This window comes from Xiphophorus maculatus, chromosome 22, assembly GCF_002775205.1.
Source record: "Xiphophorus maculatus strain JP 163 A chromosome 22, X_maculatus-5.0-male, whole genome shotgun sequence".
NCBI classification, from domain to species: Eukaryota; Metazoa; Chordata; class Actinopteri; order Cyprinodontiformes; family Poeciliidae; genus Xiphophorus; species Xiphophorus maculatus.
The window spans coordinates 1,449,204-1,474,362 of NC_036464.1; the positions used below are offsets into that span (position 1 = coordinate 1,449,204).

The 25,159-nt window shown below is 40.6% G+C and overlaps 1 protein-coding gene across 5 annotated transcripts in view; it reads right to left on the reverse strand.

Annotated features, from left to right (window-relative positions):
• The window catches only part of cdh23 (cadherin related 23), a 188,493-nt gene that overhangs the window by 43,794 nt on the left and 119,540 nt on the right, over positions 1-25,159 (reverse strand). For 4 of the 5 annotated variants that reach the window (XM_023327715.1, XM_023327714.1, XM_023327716.1 and 1 more), the window contains exons 18-37: positions 25,043-25,115; positions 23,111-23,227; positions 22,739-22,851; positions 22,292-22,399; positions 18,579-18,762; positions 17,627-17,772; positions 17,284-17,503; positions 15,428-15,580; positions 15,118-15,231; positions 13,359-13,507; positions 7,565-7,625; positions 6,637-6,785; positions 6,289-6,424; positions 5,005-5,393; positions 3,619-3,720; positions 3,477-3,479; positions 3,215-3,364; positions 1,964-2,092; positions 1,757-1,885; positions 1,403-1,630 (exon numbers count right to left, since the gene is read on the reverse strand). In XM_023327715.1, coding sequence (XP_023183483.1) covers positions 1,403-1,630; positions 1,757-1,885; positions 1,964-2,092; positions 3,215-3,364; positions 3,477-3,479; positions 3,619-3,720; positions 5,005-5,393; positions 6,289-6,424; positions 6,637-6,785; positions 7,565-7,625; positions 13,359-13,507; positions 15,118-15,231; positions 15,428-15,580; positions 17,284-17,503; positions 17,627-17,772; positions 18,579-18,762; positions 22,292-22,399; positions 22,739-22,851; positions 23,111-23,227; positions 25,043-25,115 — 2,853 coding nt within the window. Of the gene's footprint in view, positions 1-1,402; positions 1,631-1,756; positions 1,886-1,963; positions 2,093-3,214; positions 3,365-3,476; positions 3,529-3,618; positions 3,721-5,004; positions 5,394-6,288; positions 6,425-6,636; positions 6,786-7,564; positions 7,626-13,358; positions 13,508-15,117; positions 15,232-15,427; positions 15,581-17,283; positions 17,504-17,626; positions 17,773-18,578; positions 18,763-22,291; positions 22,400-22,738; positions 22,852-23,110; positions 23,228-25,042; positions 25,116-25,159 lie in introns of those variants that run through there. The other variant, XM_023327718.1, reaches the window with a different exon arrangement.

Consider the following 25,159-nt stretch of genomic DNA (forward strand, 5'->3'; position numbering starts at 1 on the left):
CTGAACTGTTTTGGATGGAACATATCTGAACAATTGCAGGTCAAAGGTTAAGATCTTTATCAGGAGAGTAAAGAGTAAAAATAAAAATAATGTGATGTGTAAACGGCCAAGCAACAAATTTTCTCTTGATTAGATATGAACAACAATTGGACAGAAAATCAAATAAAACTTTTCTGTTAAAGCAGAAAATCACTTTCTAAGGTCAAAGGACACCAATAAGACAGATGTTCATTGGTACTGATTGTCAAACATCACTTAAAACACAGAGTTGTCCTGTAACTAAAGACTAAATTAAAATTTCCTCTTTGAAATCAGTGAGACATGGAGTTTGTTTTATGCTTCAGATTCATCTTGAACATGGCATCATGTTATCAGATTCATGATCATTCATTTAATGAAAAAATGAAAAATATATGTTAATAAACAAACAACTATGAAATATTATCAGACACTAGTTTGGCAAAATTTCATTTTTAGTTCCTGCTGATCAAAAGGAGGCAACATTTAAAACTGCATCAATTGAAAAACAGGAAATATGATGGAAATGTACGTATGTTCATTTGTTGCATTTAAAAATTTTATTTTATGACAACTGAAAATACAAAATCTATATAACTGCTCTCTTTTTGGTTGTATCATTCAGTCTCATGGACTGATAATGTATATTATGAAAATTGGTTATCTGAAGATAATGAAACAAACTTAATACTGAAAGTATGAAGAATCATATAATATCTGAAGTGTTTAATTACAGATGAAACACTTCAGATATTAAGTATGGCTCAACACTTTCTTCAGATTATGGTTTCAGTTTTATTAAATCATTATGCATTATTTCAAGCTCAAGATCATATAAAGGTGTTCTTTGTTTTTTCTGGCTGAAATTTGCCAACCTCAGTTAAGTTCAGCTTCATGCTGCTTCTCCACAACAAGAATGTCAGTTTTTCCACAATAATCATCAAAGTTTTTCTTTACCTCCATTGAAAACTGAAAAAAACAAAAAAAAATCACCTGCATTGCAGAGCATGGAGTCAAAAAATAAAAATGAATTTCCTACCTGAAGAGAAGCTTATGGCCATGCATACATCTATTCATTCATACAGTCATTCAAAGATCAGCATGAAGTCAACAATATTGATGATTGATTGTCTGAATATAAAATGTGCTGTTTCAAAAAATGACTTCATTGGTTGTTGCTTCATCAGTCAAATGTATCAGGAATATGAAGAAGACAATGCTACTCTATATAAGGTACAAATAAGGAGAACATAGGAATAACACACTTGTTGCTTACAGGAAATGACAGAGTACAAAATAGAAACTTTTATTTCAACTACAAAGAGAAACTTCAAAATAAAAGTAAGAAACATTTAGGTTCAGCATTCCCGTATCTGAATCTTACCGACAGCGGCGGCATGCCGTCGTCCTCCACAGTGACGTTGAGGCGATACTCCTGCTGTCGCTCTCGGTCCGGTGGGGCCGGCCGGGTCACCATCTCTCCGGTCATGCGGTCCATGCGGAAGGTCAGGTCCTGGTTTCCAGCCGTGATGTAATAAAACAGCATGGCATTTGGACCAATGTCCCTGTCTGTAGCAATCACTCGCAGGACTGAGGTGCCTCCTCCCACGTTCTGCAAAACACAAAATGATCAAACTTCACAGCAAACCTGGGCCTGAATCTCTAAACCTAAAGCTTTTTGTAACAATGATTGAAAAGTAAACTTAGACTGGCTTCCAGGGATAGACCTCATCCTCACCTCGTTCACGCTGACGTTGTATCCCCGCTGGCTTTCAATGACAGGAGCATTGTCATTGACGTCCAGGATGTTGACGGTCAGTGAGTGGTCTGTGTATCTGGTCGGTGAACCATTATCAGTGGCACGGACCTGCAAAAGAGTGAATATTAAAAATGTATATCAATAAAGGTTGAAACATGTCATAACTACACAGCGCGGCTGCCTGACCTTCAGTAGGTAGCGATCTACGGACTCCCGGTCCAGAGCAGCGTTGACGTAAACCTCTCCATAGCTGTTATTCACTGTTTTGATCTTGAACACATCCTCCATGTTTCCAGCCACCAGGGTGAAATTCACCTGAGAGAAGATCATTGGTGACAAATCAAAGCCAATAAAAAATAACCTGAGTTTGTTCTAGTCTCCATGTTGCAAGTTGCTCCAAACATACAAAAATACTGCAGTGTGTTTAATTGTTGGTGACAAAAGTTCTTCCTATGTTGGGTTATTTTCCCTCACATCTGTCCTTAATGACATACCTGGTTTCTATTCAATATCAGGATATACAAATCCATCAAAAGGCTGAATTGTTATAGTAAATACATTAAAATGGCATCTTTCTATTGTTTCTGATGATTTCCATGGTGCTGTAAATAGGAGTGTGGAAATTACTTTTAATAAAGAAATGTCATCTACTGAAAGCTTTGTCTACAGTACAGTATATAAACTCAGTACTCTGTCAGGCTCATTTTGCATGAATTGCTGCAGTAATGCAGAGTGACATGGAGGAGAGTGAGCTGCGTCTCTGCTGAAGTTTTATGGAATCCCAGGTTGTTTTAATGAGAGATGCAAATGTTTTCTGGTGTCAGTCATTTTCATCTTCTTCCCAACAGTTTCTCTGTGGGATTTGGATCAGGTCATTTTCATGACTAACCAAGCCCAGAAACACCATTGAAACACTTTTGGTTCTGCTGGCAGTGTGGGCTGGTGAAACGTCCTGCTGGGAAATGAACTCTGCATCTCCATAAAGCTGTCCAGCAGAGGGAAGCAGGATGTGTTCTATAATTTCCTGCTAGACGGCTGCGCTGGTGTTGGATTTGATAAAACCCAGCGGACCAGACCAGCAGTTGACATGCCTCCCAAAACCATCCCTGACTGTAGAAACTTTGAACCGGACCTGAAGCAACCAGGATTCTGTGCCTCTCCAATCTTCCTGCAGACTCTTACACCTTGATTTCAAAATGAAATGCAATGACCTTTAACCTCCATGTGGTGCCACCTTCTCCATGATTGCAAAAGTGATCTTTGGTCTACTTAAAATGTTTTTAAAGTTAGAAATAAAATAGATGTACAAGTGGAGATAGAAATCTTTGCTTTGCTACTTTGCATATTTAGTTTATTCATAGTGCATCAGAAATGTCTGGCAGTTTCAAATTCAGAATCACTGGTGTGACTAGTAGAAGTGCTAAAGTAAAGCCTCACCAGTCCATTTAAGCCGGCATCACTGTCCTTTGCCAGCACCACTGCCACTCTTTTCCCCATGGCCGTGTTTTCTGGGATGCTCACAGACGTATCAGACGTTATGTCAAACACAGGACTGTTGTCATTTTCATCCAGAATGGTGATGGAAACCTGGGAAGCAGCAAAATTATCTGTAGCTTCCATCACAGGCTGAAGATTGGTACTTACCTTTAAAATGAATGGAACAAAAACAAACAGGCTTTTTGCTCTAACAGAACCTTACCTTCTACAGATCCACAGAGGGATGCATTTGATAAAAGAAGAATGCCATTATTCTACAACAGATCAGACACAATACATTTAAAATGACAATGAAGCTGAATGTTAGGATGAAAGCTGCAAAACTCCAAAGTGAAGCGACGTACCACAGTGGAGTCCTTCTTAGGTCCTCCGTTGTCAGCTACCACAGTCAGAGTGTACAAATCTCCCTTTTCTCTGTCCAGCAGGCCTGTTACCGTGATGCGGCCCTGGAACGCCACAAACAAAAGGTCAAGAGTCACAAAACACAGAAAAATGAAGAGCTATCAGGGAAATCCACAGACAAAAGGAACGGAAGAACTTCAAAGCATTGAGCTCTTTTATCAGATTTCATTCATCCAGAAACAAGACGGCAGAAAATGATGATGAGACATTACAGAGGCAGTCTATTCACACTGCTTATGGTTCTTCAGGTTTTGTTATTTCACAACCACAGATGATGTATTTCATTGGAGTTTGTCCAAGAAAAACACAAAGTAAAGCACAACTGTGAAGTGGAAGAAAACATAAAGCTTGCGGATTTTTACAAATGTGGAATTCTTCATTATTCATCCAACAGAGACTGATAGTTTCTCAAACCCCCTTTTGTTGTAGTTACAGTCACAAATTTCCACCAGATTTATATCTAGAGACTCTAGTGAACTTTCAAAATAAAAATCCAAACATAATTTAATCAGATATTGATATTATCTATGGCTTAATAAACAAGATGTAGAGGTTGTAAAGTAGCATGAACAACACATCTGAGAAAAATGGAGAGTCCTCCCATCTGAGCTGGAGGCTTGGTCATTGAAATATCAGTTTCATGCCTCTGGTAGGGCACAGACCCACCAGTGGTTGGCAGCGTTTGTTCCATCAGAACCAATTCAGAAAATGCGTTTCCATTTGACCTTTATTGCATTAACTCTTTGTTGAAAAGGTCAAACACCATCTCATGCGAGTGTAATATTGTTTTTGAAAACTGAGGAAGTTATTTCAAATTTTTCTTTTTCCATCAACCATTTCCAATGCAACTCTTCAAAACACGCATAAAAAACATCGCTAATGTTGCACATTCTGTTTCCTGAAGCTTAGTCATGTTGGATTGATTCATCATTTTATCACAGAGTTTGACTAGACCATTTAACTGCGGCTGTGCCTGGATGTTTATGTTCTTTTGCAGCTTCAAACTGAGTTTTGTCAATCTCCAAAGCATGATGCAGCCACCACCATGTTTCTCCATGAGGACAGTCTGTTCAGGGTTATGTGCTGTGTCAGTTTTCCTCCAATAACAGTAAATAGACCAAAAGTTCATTAGGTGAGACTAAGAAATGGCTTGAATATCATTAAAACTATATTATTTCTTTCCACTTCACAATTATGCACTATGTAGTGGTGGTTGTTCACATGAAATCCCTTTAGAATACAATTTTGTGACTGTAGTGTGAAAAATGTTGATATATTTATAATTAAGTGTGTAATAAGAATATGATGTCAGACTTTTCTCTGCTCACCGTGACGCTGTCTATCTTGAAGAGGGCTAAGGCTGCCGGCGACGTGTCGGGGTCAAAGCGATAGGTCAGCTGGTTCAGGTTGTCGGCAGACCGGGCCTGGACCTGAACCACCTCCGTTCCCGTGGCGATGTTTTCCCGGAGGGAAGCCTCGTAGCCTGGGGAGAAGAAGGCCACGGCTTCGTCCAGCTCGTTCAGTAAGGTGACGTAGACGGTGCAGAAGCCCCGGTGAAACGGCGGCGCCTGGTCGGTGGCCGACAGGTTCATGAGGTAGGATGTCTTGGTCTCGTAGTCCAGGTAGTCCACAGTGGTGACCAGACCGGTGCTGACGTCCACTTCAAACTTACGGTCTGAACCGGACACTATGGAGTAGGCAACAGCGCCGCCATCACCTGAACAGCAGGACAAAAACACAGACATTCAGAATCCAGAATCACATTATTACAAATATTTTTTTAACAGGGAGTTTTGTTTTAAAGTGTCGACTTTAAAATATTGTTGTTAGTTTATAAATCATTGAACAATTTAGCAAAATAATCCTTTAAAGATCTGCTGTTGTTGGATCAACCTTCCAGACCTGTCAGGTCTTCTGGTTCTGGTTCTGCTCTGCATCCCCAGAACCAGAACCAAACATAGAGAAGCAGCATTCAGCTTCTATGTACCACAAATCTGGAACAAACTTCTAGAAAACTGCAAAACTGCTGTAACACTGAACGACTTTAAATCAAGGCTAACACCCTCCTGGTTAGAGCTGCCATGATTCATAATAGCTGGAACATTGGTCAATATATGATACTTACATGATCATTTTGATGGGATTTGGCAAAATGTAATGTTTATATCTTGTTTCTTAATTTTTTTGGGTTTTATGTTTTTTTGGTGCCTTGCTGCTGAAATTAGCAACACAAATAAACTCGACTTGATTTCAAAGTTCTCGTAACAGAGCTATGTTTGAAACTTCCTCTGACCTGAATTTACATTTATAAAAAACCTTATTAGGAAGTGTTTATTTCAGTTTCATGGCCACTCTGATGTTTTGGAAAATGTTTGTCAGAATCACCAGATGTGCCGCTGAGACAATTTAACACCAAGGGAAGTGAAGAGAGGAAGTACAAACTGTGGAAGTAGTAAGACTTTAAATGCCAGTTACAGAAAACCCAACGGTTTTCCACACATCGGAGATAAACAAGGTAAAAAAAAAAAAAAAGAAGAATTTCTGGTGGAACAGCACCAACTAGTGGCCAGGTTGATAATCCACAGGCCAGCAGAGCCTGTGGTCAGACTCACCGGTGTCGGGGTCGGTGGCTCGTACTACGATCACAGAGGTTCCGATTCCGGCGGTTTCTCTCAGGCCCAGACGGTTGTACTGCTGCTGGGTGAATACTGGCACCTCATCATTGGCATCTTCAACATATATGATCACCTGCAGGAGAACGTATTTACTACTTTACACATTAGGAAAGGCTGGGCTTGACTAGCGCTGAATTTAGCTTCAACCTTTGAGTCAGAATGTGGGAATTAAACTAGATTGACGGTGAGAACCCTGAAACACTGATAATGTTTGCGACACTTTAAGCATGAACCAGTGGTCTGCTGGGAGCAGTTCACACACTTCTTACAGCCTGAGCGTCTCACCCTGACAGAGCTCCGCATGCTGCCTTCATCGCTGTTGAAGGCCTCCACCTCCAACACGTGGGAGCTGCTGGTCTCCCGGTCCAGCGCCCGGACGCCTCTGGTCACCTGGCCGCTCTGCCTGTTTATGCTGAACTGGTTGTTGTTGTTCCCTGCAGCCACAGGCACAAACAGAAAGAGGCCATGAAGAGACAAAAGAGAAGGGAAGTGAGACAACAGATCATCTTTGAAATACTCCAAGTTTGAGTCAAATCTCAATTTAATTTAGTTTATTTACATTTTGAATATGAAACTGAATTTTCTGGCATTTACTCGCTTGTTTTTGTAAATGACCTTGAAACATCAGGTGGTGCTACTGTACAGAAATGAACTGAACTGAATTGCAGTAACATAATCTCACAATGAAAAGTGAAGACTGTTCGACCTTTACTTCAGAACACATACTCAGTAAAAGAAAAGAAAAAAAGACAAAGAAATTTTAAAACAAAACCATTACTAGTACATCTGTGCTACCCATGATTCCCTGCTGCAGACTCTCTCTTTGCCATTAGGAGAGCCCTTAGTGTTGTGCTGTAACAATTCATAAGGTTGAAGCAAAGAGGATCAAACAAGGCAAACACTAAAAATCCTGTTTGAAAGCATGCTGTGGGTGACACTGGGTTCACCGACTGGCCTTCTATTTTTAAGAAACACACTTCCTTAAACAACAAACGATCCTGGTTTTCCCCTTTGGGTGAAAGAGACCTTAAGATTCTAGAGAACAGCCACCAAGTCAGAAATAAGTTTGAATTTTGTTCTTCGTTGGAAATAATTTTGCAGAACTGCTAAACAAAACTACACTATGTTGATCTGGACTTTTCAAGTCCTGACAGTGAGACATTTAAAATGTGGTTTTAGGCATATTTAGCAGGAACTCAGCAGAGAGACTCACCAGTGATGATCCTGTACAGAACTCTGCCATTTTCTCCCTGATCTGCATCTGTGGCTTGAACCTGTGCAGAGAAACGGAAACAGCAGAAATAGTTACTTAAAATCACACAGCAGTGCTTTATATTAGGTACTACATCCACATCCACTAACAGTAGCTTGAAAGTCACTCATTTGGGATTCCTAAGCTATTCTGATATGAACGTGAAATGCTACAAAAACTTAATCTCAACTATTTTTTTGCAAGCACTCAAATTCTGATCAATACTCAGAACAAGGCAAAGGAACAGAATGAAGATCTAATGCAGAGACTTCCAGATTTACACGTTAGCAGCTGTTCTGTTCTTCAAGCAGACCCAAACTGTCACATAAAAAAAATGAAATGAAATGTTGAAAAACATGAGCAGTTGATGTAAACTTCTGACCAGCAGAGATATCAATATTACATAATTTTTTTTTCTCACAGTCTAAATGTTCACTACAGAAGATAAAACTCAGAGTCCTGAACGGTTTGGGTATTTCGGAGTCTTTACAGTCCACATTGTCATTCAGTCCACATCCCCTGGTACCCAGCCTCATGTTGCCACAACAACCACCGTAGCCTGGCAATGATGCCCTCCTTGTCCTCCAGTTAGATGCAGGCAGCCAGGCTGGCCTCTGCACACACAGCCCAGCTCTGCAGCACACACAGATAAATACTGCAGCATGCTGCGCTGCTGCTGAATGGGCCGTGTCAGAAGATTGGCTTCTGAATCTACAGAGGTCCACGGCTGCTGGCGCCGAGTGAGACGGACCTGATGACAGTTCAGTATCCTCCGGCTGTCACCGACTCTCTGGATGAGGCTTCAAGTTTAGCAGAATGCAGAAACCTGAATATAAATTTTACAGAAGGCTTCACAAAACCAAAAATATGGACAGTAGCATCAACTTTTAGAATGTTTTTTCTAACTTTTAGTCACTATTCAATCGTTACCACATCGGTTTCGCATAAATGCGTTAAACTTCTGATTTTAGTTGGAAACCAGTCCTTAAGGGTTTTTACAGTAGTGTCCTCCATATCGTTATTATCAAACATCTCAGCTTGTTCATGGCAAATAACATTTCAATAAATTATTTCAACTAATATTTCATAATAACAATTGAAAACAATTTAGACTAAAAATTATAATTATAAACATTATAAACATTCTAAAAAACAAATTAGAATCAGATTTGTGATTTTCCTCCAGCTGTCTCTGACCGCCCTAACACTTCCTGGTGGACCGCCAACAGGTCAGCGCCCCCCACTTTGAGAAACACAGATTTATGTAACCATTTTTATAATCTACGGTTAAAGACTTGCCCTGCTGCGTTGTGGTGGGAAGGTTTTAATCTTTTTGTACCATGCTAGATTTTTGCTGTTTCCCCAACATCAATTGTGGGAAATTTCATTTTGGCCAATCAGAGTAAAGTTAAATACAAATGCAGGCCACACTTTTCAGTTTTTTGTTGGTAAAATAATAATAAATAACATTTTAAAAACAAAATATATTGATGTTTGTGATTATAACCTCCCAAAATTAGGAGCAATTGATGGAATCTGGGTATTTTCTCAGGTTACTGTATGAATGTATGGAGGTTTGAGCAGAAACCGGTGCTGTGAGACGTCTGCCTCTGCCTGTGTGTCCTCCTTTGCTCTCTCACTCTGCCTGTATGCAGAGGGGCCCAACTTCAGTCTCATTAGCTTCATAAAGGGACGTGGAGAGGAGAGGAGAAAGAGGAGTAGAGGGAGGAAGAGGAGGAGGAGGACGACACTGGGGGGTCAGACTGCTGAGTGATGAATAGAGTGTTACACAGCGGAGTGAACCACTCTGGCCCTACAACAGGGGCCACAGAGAGCAAGAACTTGTTGCACACGTCGTTTTAAATGTGATCTTGTGAAGCATGAAAAGAGAAATTATTCACAAAACCTTTGACTAAAATACATTGCCTTGCCTTTAGCTCCTTTCCGCTGGAACAGCAGAAAAATGGACATTTTATTGTGCTGCACACATTTTGCCCCCTTTTCTTTGCTGTTCCCTGTTTTCCTCCCCAGCGCTTCCCCACTCCGTTTCTGGGAAAGCAGCACTTTAAGGCAGAAAAACAACTACTATATGGATTCACAAAGAACAGGTTCTACCACAGTTACTGGAAGCCAGAAAGGTGCTGCACTAAAGAGATTCAGACGGAGTGAGTATGTTTTCTACCAGCCATTCATTTTATATTAATGACACTTCTTCCTAAAAGAAAGTTTTTTATTATTCCACTTAACAGAACTGAACTAGGAAAGTTGAAACTAGCAAAGGGTTTGTTAAAGCATCCTGCAGCCTGGACCGAGTGTGAACAGACTGAAACAGGAATGAGGCTCAGAGCTGCTGCAGTTTTCTGACATGTGGCTGAGAATGTGGACAGAGAGCAGAGAGATTTGGCTTTACAGGAAAAATAATTAGAAATATTAGAATCCACAAAGTCACAATCATTCACCCACTCATTAACACATCCACTTATTGGTTCAAGATAAAAAAATACAAATAAATAGAATACAAAAGAGTAAAACTAAGCCAAAAAAAGAAAAGACTGTAAAAGAAGAAAAGCTTTGTCACTATGAAGAACTTTAAAGATACGCATCAATATTTCAGACTTTTCCAAACTTAAACTTCTGAAGTCATCAAGTTATTTTTATCTTTAAAGATTATATACAGACCTTTTTAAAAAAATTATGACAACATTTCTGACAGAGGGCAGGATTTATTAAACCTGCAAAAAGCACAAACTGTGGGTATGGATGGATGGATGTATGGATGGATGGATAGTTGGATGTATGGATGGATGGATCAGATTCAGATTGATGGATGGAACATCAATAATTGATAGGAAATTTTCTCCAAACATAAATATTTTCCATCCTCTCAGATCCCAGACGTGGGAATTCAAATAAACGCAATTCCAGTTTTCCAGCCTTAGCAGGAACCCTGAAACAGTTCAACTTTAATGTTGGTGAACATGTGCAGAAATGAAGGAGGTTGATCATAGCTGAGCAGTGAGATGTCAGGAATGGTCCAAAGAGAACTACAGGAGCTGCCAAGGTTCAAACCACCAGAATGTGGCGGCTGCAGTACCTGAAGGTGAGACAGAAAGTTGGTTCTCCAGTCCGGTGTGTGACTGCGTGTGTAAATGTGTGTGTGAATGCGATGTGCATGGAGGCGCTGACTAATGAACTGATGCTCTAACGAGTCATCCTGCTCCACTGGCCTTTTCACAGCTTTCCTGGCATTTGGTCTTAAAAATAATTTCACGTCCCAATGTGTTTCCCTTAAACCGATAAGCCATGCTTTGTCTCCGCTGAATTAAGGATGATGACATTTACAAATGTTACCGTGCTGAAGATGGGGGCGCGCTGAATGAGGGGGGAGGCGGAGGAAGAGTTGGTGGCTGTTTTGCATTTTACAAGGGGCGTTTTAATAAACCCAATTTGTTTTACATTGAAGAAAGCCTGTCAACCATTGACTGTTTTGTAGTCCTTGATTTAATAGCTACATAATTGCTGCAAATGCCGAACACTCGCTGCGTCTACACGTGCATGCAGTTATTTCTATGCGTTATTGTGTGTGTATGTATATTGTAGGCCCTTGGTTGTATGATTTTAATATAGAAAATAAACCCTCAAATGAACCTCCATTAGCTTCATAAGGCTTGACTGTCCAAGTCCGGAGCTGAAATGGCATTTTGATGCAGTGTAATAGCTTTCATATCCGCTTTCCACATTCTGTCTGGTAGCAACCACGAATTTCAATGTGCAACACACAAAAAAAAGTTAAAATCATAAAAAAATATGGCAGAAATTTGTTGTAAGTCAGTAATAAGTCAATATTTGCTCAAAGTTTTGGAGTGTGTCTCTAACAGCTTTGAACGTCTAGAGGCTGAAAAGTTTGTCTGTTCTTCTTTGCAAAACAACTCAACTATGTTTAGTCACGTCACAAGCTCTCATTTAAATTCATGTCCAGGCTTTGACTAGGCCTTTCTAAGGATACATTCTCGCAGCAGGCAAATAAAACTCAAATCTGGCTTTTTCCCTGCAGTCTGATCAGCCCGGTTCTGACTTTTCACCCCAAAAACCTGATCTATAACTTCCATATGTGGAACTAATTCAGATATTTATCTTATTGCTTTCAAAGTGTCTGCAGTCTGAAGGCTCTCATGTCACATTTGATCCGACTTTTATGTCGTTGACTGGAGACATTTGTCATAATTCTGCACTAGAAGTAATCAGACACATTAATTCAGGACATAATGGCTGAAAATTATAATTATGAACTTATGAAGGAAGTTTGAAGGAGCTCATTGCATCCCAATCCCACCACTGTTAGCTGTGACTCCACATCCAAACAGAATTCACTACAGACGATGAAGTCATGATCCACAAAAAGACGTTTCTAATAGTGATTAAAGAAAAACAAGGAGAAAATAAACTTGCTCATAATTTTTTTTTAAACATTGATCCATGCTATGTAACAATGTTTTTCTCCATCCAGGGCAGAGACAACATGAACACCACCGACTCAGACTCCAACACCACCTCCACCTCTCCTGGTGGGAACATCACTGCCTCCATCCTGTCAGCCACCACCACCTCCTCTCCCTCCGTCCTGCAGCCTCCGTCTCATCCCTCAGATACGCATGACCCAGAGTTCACCATCATGGTGGTGCTGGGTCTGTCCCTGCTGCTGGCCGGCCTAGCGGCCTTCCTGGCGGTGTACAGGCGCTCGGAGACGACCTCGGAGGGTGACCTGGAGAGGAGCTGCGCCCCGGGGGAGAGACTGACCCGCGGCAGAGGCTTGTCCTCTGAGCCACAGTTAAAGACGTGGAGGAGACTGGGATCATACCGCCGCTCTTACAACCTGTCCTTCAGGCGACCGCCTTACCGCCGGCCGCACCAGCGCGACAGGACGCGTGTGACCCGGCCTGTCGCCTCGGAGACGCCGCAGCCAGACCCCAACATGGAGCCCCACATCACTACGCCCTGTCTGCTCGACTACGTCACTGAAATCTGACTGACCGTACCCGACTGATCACTGATTAGATAAAAGCAGCTTTTGAAGCTGTTGCTTGAAATTTCTTTGATGTTTTTGTTATAAAATTCTCTAAGATGAGTGACAACGAGGCGTGATGCAGAACACCGGAAAAAAACTTTATTAGGGACTCAAACAGCCGTTGGGGAAAACTGGATGTTTTCAACACATTTCTGAGCCACACTGACCAAACTCCGTCTGATCTTGATGTAAAATAGTATAAAAATAATAATAAAATCATCTCAGATGGTTTGGCTGGAATTGATCTGCATCATTTTCCAAAACCAGGAAAAGCAACACCTTCTACAACACGACTGAGAGAGAGAAATGCTTGTTCAAAATGATAACGTGTTTCTAACACAGTAATTAATCTAATGCAGCTATATTATATCAGAATAAATCCAATGGTGACACATTCAATTTTAGGCCTTCAGAGTACAATCAGGCCCACAGCATCACAGAACCTCCACTGTACACAATTAGTAACAAACTGGACTCTGTTTTTATACATGTGGTGTCTTGGCTCTGCAATAAAAGATAAATCCACTTTTAAAGTTTTTTTACCCGTCTTTACCAGAGGTATTGATCATTTTAGAAAGAACTAGAAAAACAGAAGCGAATTCATATTGGCCAAAATACCTGACCTTCATAAATGACTCAAACTGAGCCTTGAATTAGTTAAAGTGCTGTTAGCGTCCAGGCACGCCCCACCTGAAGGATGCTGGTTCCGATGGGCACGGTTTCCAGAATGCTGGTCTCATAGCTGTTTTGGAGGAAGATGGGCCGGTTGTCGTTGACGTCCTGAACCTCCACAGACACGGTGGCCGTTCCCGTCCTTCGGCTGTCTGCCGGACCGTTGTCTGAATGACAAAAACACCAAAAACATTCAGAAAACGTTCAATATATATCAGCACACCCTAAACTGCTGCAGTGTTTAGATCCAGTTTGATTATTATTGTTAAATCTAATCAAATAAACCTTGAGAAAAGCACATTAAATCACTCGCTGCCTCTACTGCTGCTAATTGCTACTATTGTCTCTTTCATTCACAGATCCATGCAGAAAATCTTCTAACATATTTTGCCATTTCAAAACTATTTTAGAATTTTTCATAATGGAATGAATTATGACTGAAAATCAGAGCAGCTGTAACTCTCTTGTCTTGCATTATTTCACATCGTCTCTGCTGGACTCTCCGGTGCCTCCAGCAGGTAAGCTGCCCTGATTCAATGCTCCTGACAAAAAGGAAAACCCCAGAGATGTTTTTCAAACAGGAACAAAAGCTGTTGGGCAAGAGTCTGAAATCACCACAAGCAGCGGTTTCCCATCATATGTTCAGAAACAAGAAACACAGAAAAAGGAACTTTTATTTATAAGAGAAAACTCACTGCTGAAAACAACCTGACAAACATTTACAGTACCATGCAAAAGTAGTCATCAACTATTATCCACATAATCAACTCAAACTTTAAAATATTCTACAGCATAAATGTGAATGAGAAGAAATGAAGAATGGGTTTGACATCATGCCTCTGGAGGAGCTGCAGATGTCCACAGCTCAGCTCTTAGTCTGTTCCAAATATCTGGGCTCTGTGTCTGAGCTGCATTTCGCCCCGGTGGCGGCAGCATCATGTCTCCTTTCAGCAGCAGTGATGACGTCAGTTTGATTTGAAAAGAGCTAAATAAAGATCAAACTGAATCTCCAAGCAGAGCTGCATGGAATGGTTACATCAAAATAACTGTGTCAGAATGGCCTAGTTAAAGTCTGGACACGGATGTCATTTGTCATCTGATTTTGTGCGACCCTCTGGCCCCAATTCAGGAATAAATTAGGACAAAACTGAGATTTTCAAATTAACATCTACTTACAAAAATGTCAGATGAAACTCAAAGTTATAATATTTTCCAAATTTTCTGCTGTCCTTCTGTTGTCATGGTAACTAGGACCACATCTCCTCACTGGCATCCTCTAAAGTAAACCTTGGTTCACCCAAATCTGTAAGCTGCTGCATTAAAACATTTTGTCTACAGCAAGTGTTTTCAAATAAAAACCTGACCTACATTCTGTTTTCACTGATAATAAACAAAATATTTTTCTGTTTAATAATAAGCAGACTGAATGCCTTTTACTTAACAAGGAAAATGTGCAAAACATATTTGAAGTTCCTACAAAAAATATTTTATTGGTTTAATTAAAATAGTTCATGTTCAGTTTATTGTTTCATAGGTAAAAAATGCAACATTTTGGTGATTTTGGCTCACATGACAAATATATCTATAAAAGAGTCAGTGGGGCTGAATCTAAACACAAGCCACACTTTTCAGATTTTTTACTTTCAAATCATCATTTTCTTTCCATTTCAAAACAATGTGATGCTGTCTGCTGGTCTAAACAAAACAGTTGGAGACATGGAGACTTTTGCAAACAGAACATTCATTTCAGACGGAAGGATGTAAACTTTTGACCCACCTATCGCCTCGATGACCAGAGTGTAAGCCGCCTGAGTCTCTCTGTCCAAGCCCACCACAGTCCTCACAATGCCGTCTCGGAAACCGACGCTGAATTTACCGTCTTGATTCCCTCCTGCAAAAAAACCAAAACAGAATTCCAGACTAAATACAGCAACAAAACCACCGCATTTATTTAGAAGAGATCAACAAACTTCCACAGACATGGATGAATGGAAGTACTGAAGCTTCACGCTACAATGCATTAGTTCATAGAAATGCACAACATGTAACCCGCAAACACAAAACATGTAACCGCTGTGACCTCTGACCTGTGATGAAGTAGCTAAGCTCTGCGTTGAGACCAGCGTCTTTGTCAAAGCAGACGAGTCGAGCAACAACGTAGTCTCTGGGGACGTTCTCCATCAGGGAGACATTGTATAGTCTGGGGCTGAAGGTGGGCGTCTCATCATTTACATCCAGAACTGACCAACACACACCAACACACACAGACAGAGACACACCAGCACACAGATAGATGTACATGAGGACAAGTAATGCAGCAGAGTACAGCTAAAGTAGCTAATGTTAACTGGGTTCACTGGAAATGAGTTTGTCTGTCTAAAGTAAACCTAGTTTTAAATGGAATAAAACTCCTTTGTCATTTATAACCTCCTAACTGTCATGGTGACACTGGTGTCTTTGACATTTAAACATTTTGGAGGCGACAGTTGAAGCTTAAGAGGGAAAATTAACAGCTTAGTAGGTGCAGAAAAGCAGGAGTTTTGGTAGTTTGTTAATGCCAAGGTGGAAAGAGATGAATGATCTTAAAGAAGCAAATGTTGCTGCGCATCAATCTGGCAAGGGTGGTAAGGTGCAGCCTCCCTATTTCATATCTAAGCATGGTGATTTTTGTTCTTTATTTTAAACAGTAACACATCATTTTATCTGTAGTCAAATATTTTTAAATGTAAAGATAAATTGTCAGAGAATCTTTATATATCCCAATGAATTATTCAATAATATAAACTGAAAGGCCTGCATTACACTCATCTCATTTATGTTGTTTCTGATCCTCTGTCAGATTATAGTCCCTGAGAAAACCCAAGTTACTCTAAATGACCTGGTAGTTGTAAATATTTACAAGAAAATCACATTTTCCTGCAGCAGAACCTCGAAAATTTATTCAGTTTGTCAAATCAGACACCAAACGTCATAAAATCCTCAGCTGGTCAGTCCAGAGTCCTGATTTATACCCAACAGAAAGCTCAGTATGAAAAGACCAAAACTGAATACGTACAAAATAGCAAAGGGCTGAAATGACTTTAACTTGTTATGTCAAAATAGGAAGTGCATCTTTTTAAGAGGGGACATTTCTTTATCACTAATGAACATTTAAAACAGCTGAAAGTTCTCCAAGTAGTGGGAACTCTGGAAAATGTACCCAAGGGCAGACCATGCAAAGTTCAGTGAAACTGCAAAAAAAAAAAAAAAACTCCACACACACAGGCCTCAGATAGGCTCAAATTCTGGACAATGCAATATAATAATATAATAATGGTTTCTTATAAGAGTTGGAAGCAAAAACATAAACGTTCAGCACTACATAGTTTTCTATTTTTGCTCCTAAAGGAACCACAATACGTTTAAAACGATGTTCATTAAAGATGGGACCGAGGTAGAGAAGTTTATCAGTCAAATGTGAAACCACGAGTCTGCGGCCGAAGTTTGGCTGAAACTGGATCACACAAATAACCAGCTTAAACCGGCTAACCAGCATAAAGAAAAATGATGTAAAACTTCTGCACAATGATATGAAAGACTGAAAAAATCATACAGAAAGCATTAAATATCTGATGGGATGTTTTTAGTTTTTCACACAAACTGTCTCTGTTTTTGCTTCATCTAGCATCTGGATTACAGTTGTGAGTTTTTGTATGTTTGAGACTAAACCTGTAAAAGACAAAACAATTCTTATTATGTGAATGAAGCTGTACTGCATTTTCATTTCCCTTCATCTCATCTGCATTTATAAAACCCACCAGGAGGTGGCAGCATATTCCTCAGTAGCTTCCCGAGATGCATGAAGCTCACCATCTGCCATAATTAATTAAGTCAGCACAATAAAAAACGGTTCAGTCAGCAGGTTTGGAAGTTTCTCAAGCAGAGAGAGCCAATCAAAAGTCACCTGAAACAGTGAGCGTTGAAGTGGAGGTCCGAGGAAACTCCCCGGCGTCGTGTGCGATGATCCTCAGCTGATACTGGCCGATCTGTTCCCGGTCCAGCACCGCCGTGGAGGTGAGAACGCCGGTGGAGGTGTTGAGGTAGAAGTCAAGGCGGGGCACACATAACTGCAGCGCCATCGTAATGCGGCCATTCGCATCCTTATCTGGGTCCACTACCTGCACCTATAGCAGGAAAAAAATTATATTACTTTCATAAACTTCAGATAGACAAGCTATAAAGATATAAAAACCATCCATATATTTGTGCATTATGCCTTTATACATGAAAACTTAAATTAGTTTTACCCTAAAAAACGAGTTTCCAATGGGAAGTCCCTCTGGCACTTCTGCAACAGACGGCAGGTTGAGGAAGGTCGGGTCGTTATCGTTCAGATCCAGCAGGTTGACAGACACCGTGGTGCTGGCCGACGTACGCAGTGGAGGTGTGCCACCTGCAGAGGGCGCCAGAAGGGCACATAAGGACAAAACACACATATACACACACACACACACACACACATTACAACATAAGAGTTCATGTCCTGGTCCGTAGAGTCCACCGACAGAACAGCATGGAGGATGAATTACAGCAGTTTGTTTCCAGGTTGCTTTGATAAGTTAGACCAGTGGTGTCCAAACTTTTTACCACAAAGGTAAAAAACTAAATCTTTCTATAGATAAATTTTTTTTTGTATTTTTATCTTCTCAATTTGAACTTAAACACAACATATTTCTGTAAAAAAGTGATTTGTGGAATCAAAAACGTATTTCACAAATGTTTTATTATAAGGTACACATAATTTCCAATATTTATTGATTTTATTTTGTTTTTGTGCTATAAAACGTTTTTCAGACTTTTCTCAGCAACAGGAATGGGATAATGGACACTCTTCTAAAGCTTTTGCTGTATTAGTCAATGGAAAAGTTTACTTTCAAGTTTATGGTTTTATTTACTGACATATTAAGATGGATACAGAAACCTGGCTAATAAATGAGAAATCAGTTTTGATGTACCTAATGTGTTTTCATTCAGACTTTATTTGTCAGTGAAAATGTTATCCTAAAAGATAGAGTTTGCTAGAAAGAAAGATTTGCTCCATTCCAGAATTCTCAGGGGCCGCACAAAATGATTTGGAGGACCGGAAATGGCCCTCTAAATGGGCTGCAATTTGGAACCCCCTGAGTTAGGCACATTTATAGAGCAGAAGGTACAAATGTGCAAACTGCAAACATACAGAGATGTAAGGAAAGTACTCACGGTCGGCAGCAGACACAATGATGGTCCTCATCAGCTCCGTGTCTCTGGTGCTTTCCCGGTCCAGAGTGACGCCGCTGGTCCGGATCTTCCCGGTTCTGCTGTCGATGGTGTAGAAGGGGTTTGCAGGACTGATGCTGTACACCACTGTCCCGTTTTCTCCATTATCTGGGTCCACTGCCAACACCTTTAGTGTGGGGAAAGAGCAAAAGGTAGATGAAGCTTTTTGAACAGGAATGATTTATGACAAGAAAATGGAAGGAGAGAAAAAAGAGGAAACAAAGCAAACAGACCACAGGAGTAAGAGAAACTGAAAGAGTATTGATAAAACAGCATCCAGTCCGCTGTGCATCTTCACATAAAGCCTCATTACCAACCAGAGCTTCACATTTTGTCCCATTTCAGCCACAACCTTCCTGTTGGTATGCCACTAATACAATTCAGCAAAGTGCTGAATACTTGTGAAGCAGAAGGAAAATGAGTTGAATGGTTTTCAAACTTTTTTAGAAATAAGAAACTGAAGGCTTTAGCTTGTTGCCCACTGAGTCAACACCTTTAAGTCCAGTTACAGTCAGAAGTTTGATTGGGAACCAAAACTGCAACATTTGTTCTATTTTCAGTTGGTGTTGTTCTTTTTCACACTGCACCGTGTCAAACAAACCAAATCCTTTGAAAACCTGTTGCCCTCCTTACCTGTGGGGGCGCTGCACCAAGAACAACTGAACTAAATGACATGAAAACCTCTGAAGAAGACACTGAGCACATTTTTTTTTTAATGGAGTGGCGTCAGATTTTAGCATTTGGAGAATTTCTCTTTTGTCTTTGGCTGGAGACCACGAACTAGCTAGCGCTAGACACACTTGTTTCTTTTGGTTGTACTTACCCAGAATGCCATGGATAATACAACCTTACTGAGCAGCTTTTAGAGACCACTCCAAAAACTCTTCCTGCATTTGGAGCCGTCTCCAGTCTCCGTAGGAGCTCAAACCGCAGCAGAGGTCACTTCACCCAGGCTGAGTTTAGGTCCTAACCAAAAATTGAGAACTCTGGTCTTCTTAACCTTTAAGACAGGGGTCTCAAACTCCAGTCCTCAAGGGGCCGCAGTCCTGCAACTTTTAGATGTGCCTCTGCTGCACCACGCCTGAATAGAATAATTAGGTCATTAGCAAGGCTCTGGAGAACTGGTCTACACAAGGAGGAGGTAATTAAGCCATTTAATTCCAGTGCTTTGTACCTGTGGCGCATCTAAAAACTGTAGGTCTGCGGCCCTCGAGGACTGGAGTTTGAGACCCTTGCTTTAAGAGGACCAGAGGTCACAATTTTTGGTCTGCTTCAGAGTTCAACTGCGCATTCACACCTCCCCAAACTAACCGAACTTTCCAGACAAACTACTTTCCAAACACTTCAGATGTCTCATCTTTGCAATTGTACATGATTAAGTTGAGGTACAACACACAATCCCACAAAATGCATGGATGTCTGTGGTTGTGATATGAAAGTTCATTTCCTAGGCACTGCAACTTCCAGATGCTGTAACTCATCCAGCTAAAAGAAAAGTGGCTGCAGTTTTTTTCTGACATGCGATTGTGATGGATGATCCGAGTGAAGAGCCTGAAGCCGAGCTAAAACACTGGCTGATTTTTAAAGAGCCGATCAATTATTCAGAGTGCTGACTAAAATTGCTGGAAAATGGTTAATTGGTCATTAGAGGAACAAAGGCTTTTGTGAGCGTTTAATTATTAAGACGACATGTTAGGCTGGCATCTCTGAGACTCATTGATTAGCAAATACAAGGAAGGTGAAAAAAATAGTGGAGAAATGTCTGGATGAGGCGCGTTCAAGTAATCGATACCTGTCTGACCAAAAACATTCAGAGATTGTGAGCAAATTTACATTTGACCGGCTGATCAAAGCTGGTTCTGGTGGGAGAGGGAAGGAGAACGGGTTTAGTAGTAGATGTTGGAGCTGAATGTAAGAGGCTACAGGCTGATAGTGGGGAGAGGAGAGATTTGAGTGGGTTGATCCTTGGACTGGGCACAGCCACCAAATTCATCGGCTCACTGGACACCTCCACAAGGAATCAGCAGGTGGCTTCCAGTCGCCATAGAAACACTGGATGGACCTGGGCTACACTGGGGCCAATTACTGAACTGTGAGCCTGGATGGTCAAATTCATTGAAAAGTGTACAGAGGGGCAATAGTGTCTGTCCACTGAGGGCAGACATTCACATAGAGTATGCATTGCATCGCTGGATGCACCGTGAATGAAGTCAACTGAGGAACAGATCCAACAAAGTGGAAAAAGTAGCAATGTTTTGGCAGAGAGGAGTCCGTCGCCTTCATTTGATTTTCCACAACTCTTCTTCGTTTCACACTCTGCTCCGCAAGACGGCTCCTCGCCTCCTCTTCTGCCTGGAAGCTGAATAGTTTGTTATGCATATAACTACAGGCTACACTTTAATTAGCAATCAGACTCCTTTAATTACACTCAGTGACGCCTCCTTAATTAATGGACAATCAGGACTTAATTACAAACAACACACTGCCAAAGACACCAACAGGACAGGGAGAGAGTTTGGGGTAATAGCGGAGTTCACTCGACCTAAACTGCTCCGGATATTAGTCTATCAGTACGGGAAGCCGACGCCTCCCTCCTTCCTCAATTACAGTAAAACTGCAGCTGAATAAGAGGAATGTATTTTTCTTTTCTAATAAGCAGTCTTAAATATTTGATCTCATTGTTTTTTTTTTATGTGCAATCCATAGTTGAAAACTTTTAAGATGTTATATAGTGGAGTCCGGATGTTCTGGGGCAGTTATGTTAAAGATTTAGGAAGCCCAGATATACAGCTCTTTTTAAAGAAATGTTTTTATATTGAAGTCTTCCTCCATTTCTGGAAAAGAAATTGATTTTACTGACCTTAAACAATAAAAATGTACATAGTTAGTGCTGTGCTTCAGCTGAAGTAACTCCAGTAAGATGCTTGTTGTAGCCGTCTGCCATCTAGGAATGTTACAGGAAAGTACTGTCGTCTTTAGAGGCCTATCTGATTCTTGTATTTCTAGAATTGCACCGCTAATGGTTGCAACATGTAGGAGTAACTCTGCTATGTTGGTTCAGACTGGTTCGCTTTGATCGAGCTGTTGCATGTTTGGATGATTATTTCCTCTGATTCTGGTTCTGGATGCTGTGAAGCTGGAAAGAGTTTTGCTCTTACTTTTCTACTTTCAGACAGCTGCTGTAACTGTGACAAGATATTTCTTTTACAGAGACCAAAATTACTTTTCTCCTCAGGGTGTCTGGACTCAGTCTTATAGAAATGGTGAGGAGATGCTTCAGCTGGGGGAAGCTTAAAGCAGAGCTCCTCTTAATGCTTTTCTAGACCTATGCCATGGGGAGGGGACCAAGAGAAAAAACCCAGAACTCACTAAAAGAACTCTAAATTCTTCCTTGGGATCCTCCAGAAGGAGCTGGAGTGTTGCTTGGCACAGGAATGTTTGTGATTTTATTTCCCTGTTGCTTCAATGACCCGATCTCAGGGAAGTGGAAGACATTACGGACAGATGAAGGTTAGGCGTATGAATCATTGTTGTCTTTGACTTACTAGTAACTAATTATAGAACATGAGGACAAAATAAAATATTTTTTTGTTGTTGTTTACCACTATTGCTATGAATACCTGGGTGGTACAGTAAGGTTGGTAGGATGGACTCACAGAGATAACATCGGTGTTGATTGGACTCATCTCCACAACGTTGGCTTCATACGGCTCGTCTCGCCACGTTGGGGCGTTATCATTGATGTCAAGGATGGTGATGTTCACCTAAATCAGGGTGGAAAGGAGATCGCATAATCTTCTTCATATAGTACTGATGTAATGAAAGATCATGATATCCAACACAAATTTAAAAACACAGGACTCAAGTGAAAATATTACATCAACTCATCAGGGGCATGAATGTTATATCAGATTTGAGTTTTCCATCATTTATACTAGTTAATATTTTGACTCAAATGTTTGAAAATTTGGCAGAGTTTTATCATGGCATAGGCTGCCTTTTGACAAAAAGGCAAAAATAAGTAAACCAATGAGATACTGAAACAAAAACAAGACTTTGCTAAGACAATTTGTTCATTTAGAAGATGACTGTAAGGTTGTTACAGTGGCAATGCCTGTCTTCTGCTGAGGCCCGACTCCTCCGTCCACAGCTCTCACTATCAGGATGTACTCTGACTTCTGCTCTCGGTCCAGCAGGGCTGTGGTTGTGATCTCTCCTGAAACAGAAAAAAAGCAGCAGAAAACACTCATACCGCCAACATCGCAGGAATTGAACATTTCAGGATAAACCGAGAAGTAATAAAAAGTGGAAACATTCACAGATGAGTGATCAGGGCATCACAAAGCAGAACGCCAACAAAGTAAACGTCTCGAGTAAAAGCTGATCTAAACAGACTTGGGCAGGTAGAAAATCCACATATTAGTTAGCTTGAGGTGACAGAAGCAAACTGTATTAAAATGCACACACCAACATACCTGAGCGTGAGTTAAGACGAAACTGAGAGGAACCTTCCAGGGAGTAGATAAGGGACGCCTGGCCAAACTCCCGCGAGGCATCCAAATCAGTTGCATTTACAACCAGTACTGTTGCCCCTTTGTAAAATGAGTAATGTGGAAGAGAGAGACACAAAGAAAGTTACAACTCATTGTATGAGAAGAGATGTTGTCGAGTGCAGTTAAAAGAGGAAACAATCAGAGAAAGACAAGCTGCAGAGACAGTCTGCAACAGCGTTGTTAGAGCTAATTTCTTCACCGCTCCCATCCACAGTGACACTGATGGCATGGGAGTGAGTGGATTTATGGATTAGTGGATTATTAGACTGTTATTTGGCACAGAGCTGATCAATAGCTAGGCTGGTAAGGGGATGAGATGCTTGCCAGAGCCGCAGGGCAAGCCCTAAGCTCCGTCTAGTAGAGCCAGCCTTAGGGCTCCACCTCAGGGCCGAATACTGCTCTAAACCTCAGCGTTCCTTCAAACCGTTCAAAGAAGTGCTCCACTAAATAGTGTGCAAAACATAAAGCATGGTCAGCGTCTGCTGCAGCTAAAAGAGAGAGAAAGGGGCGGTCAAATATCCCATTTTCCTCTTGCGACTGGAAACTAATCTATTGTCTGGGAAGAAAAGAGGCTTCACATGCATGAGAATGAGCGCAGCAGCTAGCGATTTCCCTTGAGGAGCCAATATCCCACATTCTGAGAGAGTATTTCCAAACAGTATTGAAACAAAACACAGACGGCACAGGTTAGAGAATACAGATGTTTTAAAACATGACACACCTGAAGCTGCAGAAAAAATATCCAAAACAACACAAAGCTTTTGGTTGAATATGCAAATACACTTAACAGAGTGCTTGAGAGTTGTGTTTGTTGTGCAACCCGCAAATCTAATTGGAGAGATTTGCATTTACTGCAGTAAGAAACTGAGCTGATTTCAAGTTAACAGGCAGTTTAAAAACAGGCATTCTTTGAATAAAAAGCACATTTAATTTAATTTTCCCAGTTCACCAACTTCTGGATAACACTGATCCACACACATCTGCCTTACAGGTAGAGTTAAGCTTCTAAATATTGTTTTACATCTCAGGTGAATTCATTACTGGCACATGTGAAGGACAAATTACGAACTCTACAGAACAAGTTTCTGCAAGCCAACTTTAACTACAACAGTCCTGGTACAGCAAACGGAAAGCCAACTCATCTACATCTGATATGACTGCTTAACTTAAAACATATATATCTTTTAATTGATTCTGTCATCAATACAAATTTATTAGAACAGAAAGCTTTATCTTATTGTATCAGATACATTGGGCACCAGGTATTAGGGTAGGATAGGTATCGCAACCACCCATGAAAAATTAACATTTGCTCATAACAGCCAATTGCAATAGTTGCAACATAAAGTATCACATAATATGCTTTAATACGCTTGGAGGAAACCATTTTAGTGCTACCACACAAGCTAACATCGATGGTCTTCCTCATTTCGGCTCATGGTGGTTCGGCTAATGAGACCAGCTGTAGTGAGACAGTGTTAAAACTTATAAAAAAAGTTTGTGGGTGTAATTAAAAGATTGCAAAATAAATAAATAAACTAAAGGGTTTCTATACTTTAGCAAACCACTGTGAAAACAAAATCCCCTGTGAACCCTTTACATTTTGAATGGCATTTTTGTACTAAAAGTGAGGAGAGCTAGTTAGCCTTCAATTAGCACATGGCTAACTAGGAATCATTTTATTCCTACTTCCATTCAGTTCTATTTTTTGCAGGAAAACAGTTAGATACTTTCAAAGCTAAAAAAATAGGAGAATTCACTGCTGTCAAGTCTTGAAAGAGTGGAACGTTTCAACATTTGGATGGTTGAAACAGTTTTAGGCTAAAATACATGAAGAAAACGCATCAAACTCACCAGCATTAAGGTTCTCTGGGATTTTGACGATGTAAGACGGTTTGCTGAACTCAGGTGGATTATCATTTTCATCCTGCAGGTGGGAATAAGCATAAACAACAGTTCATTTTGATGCAC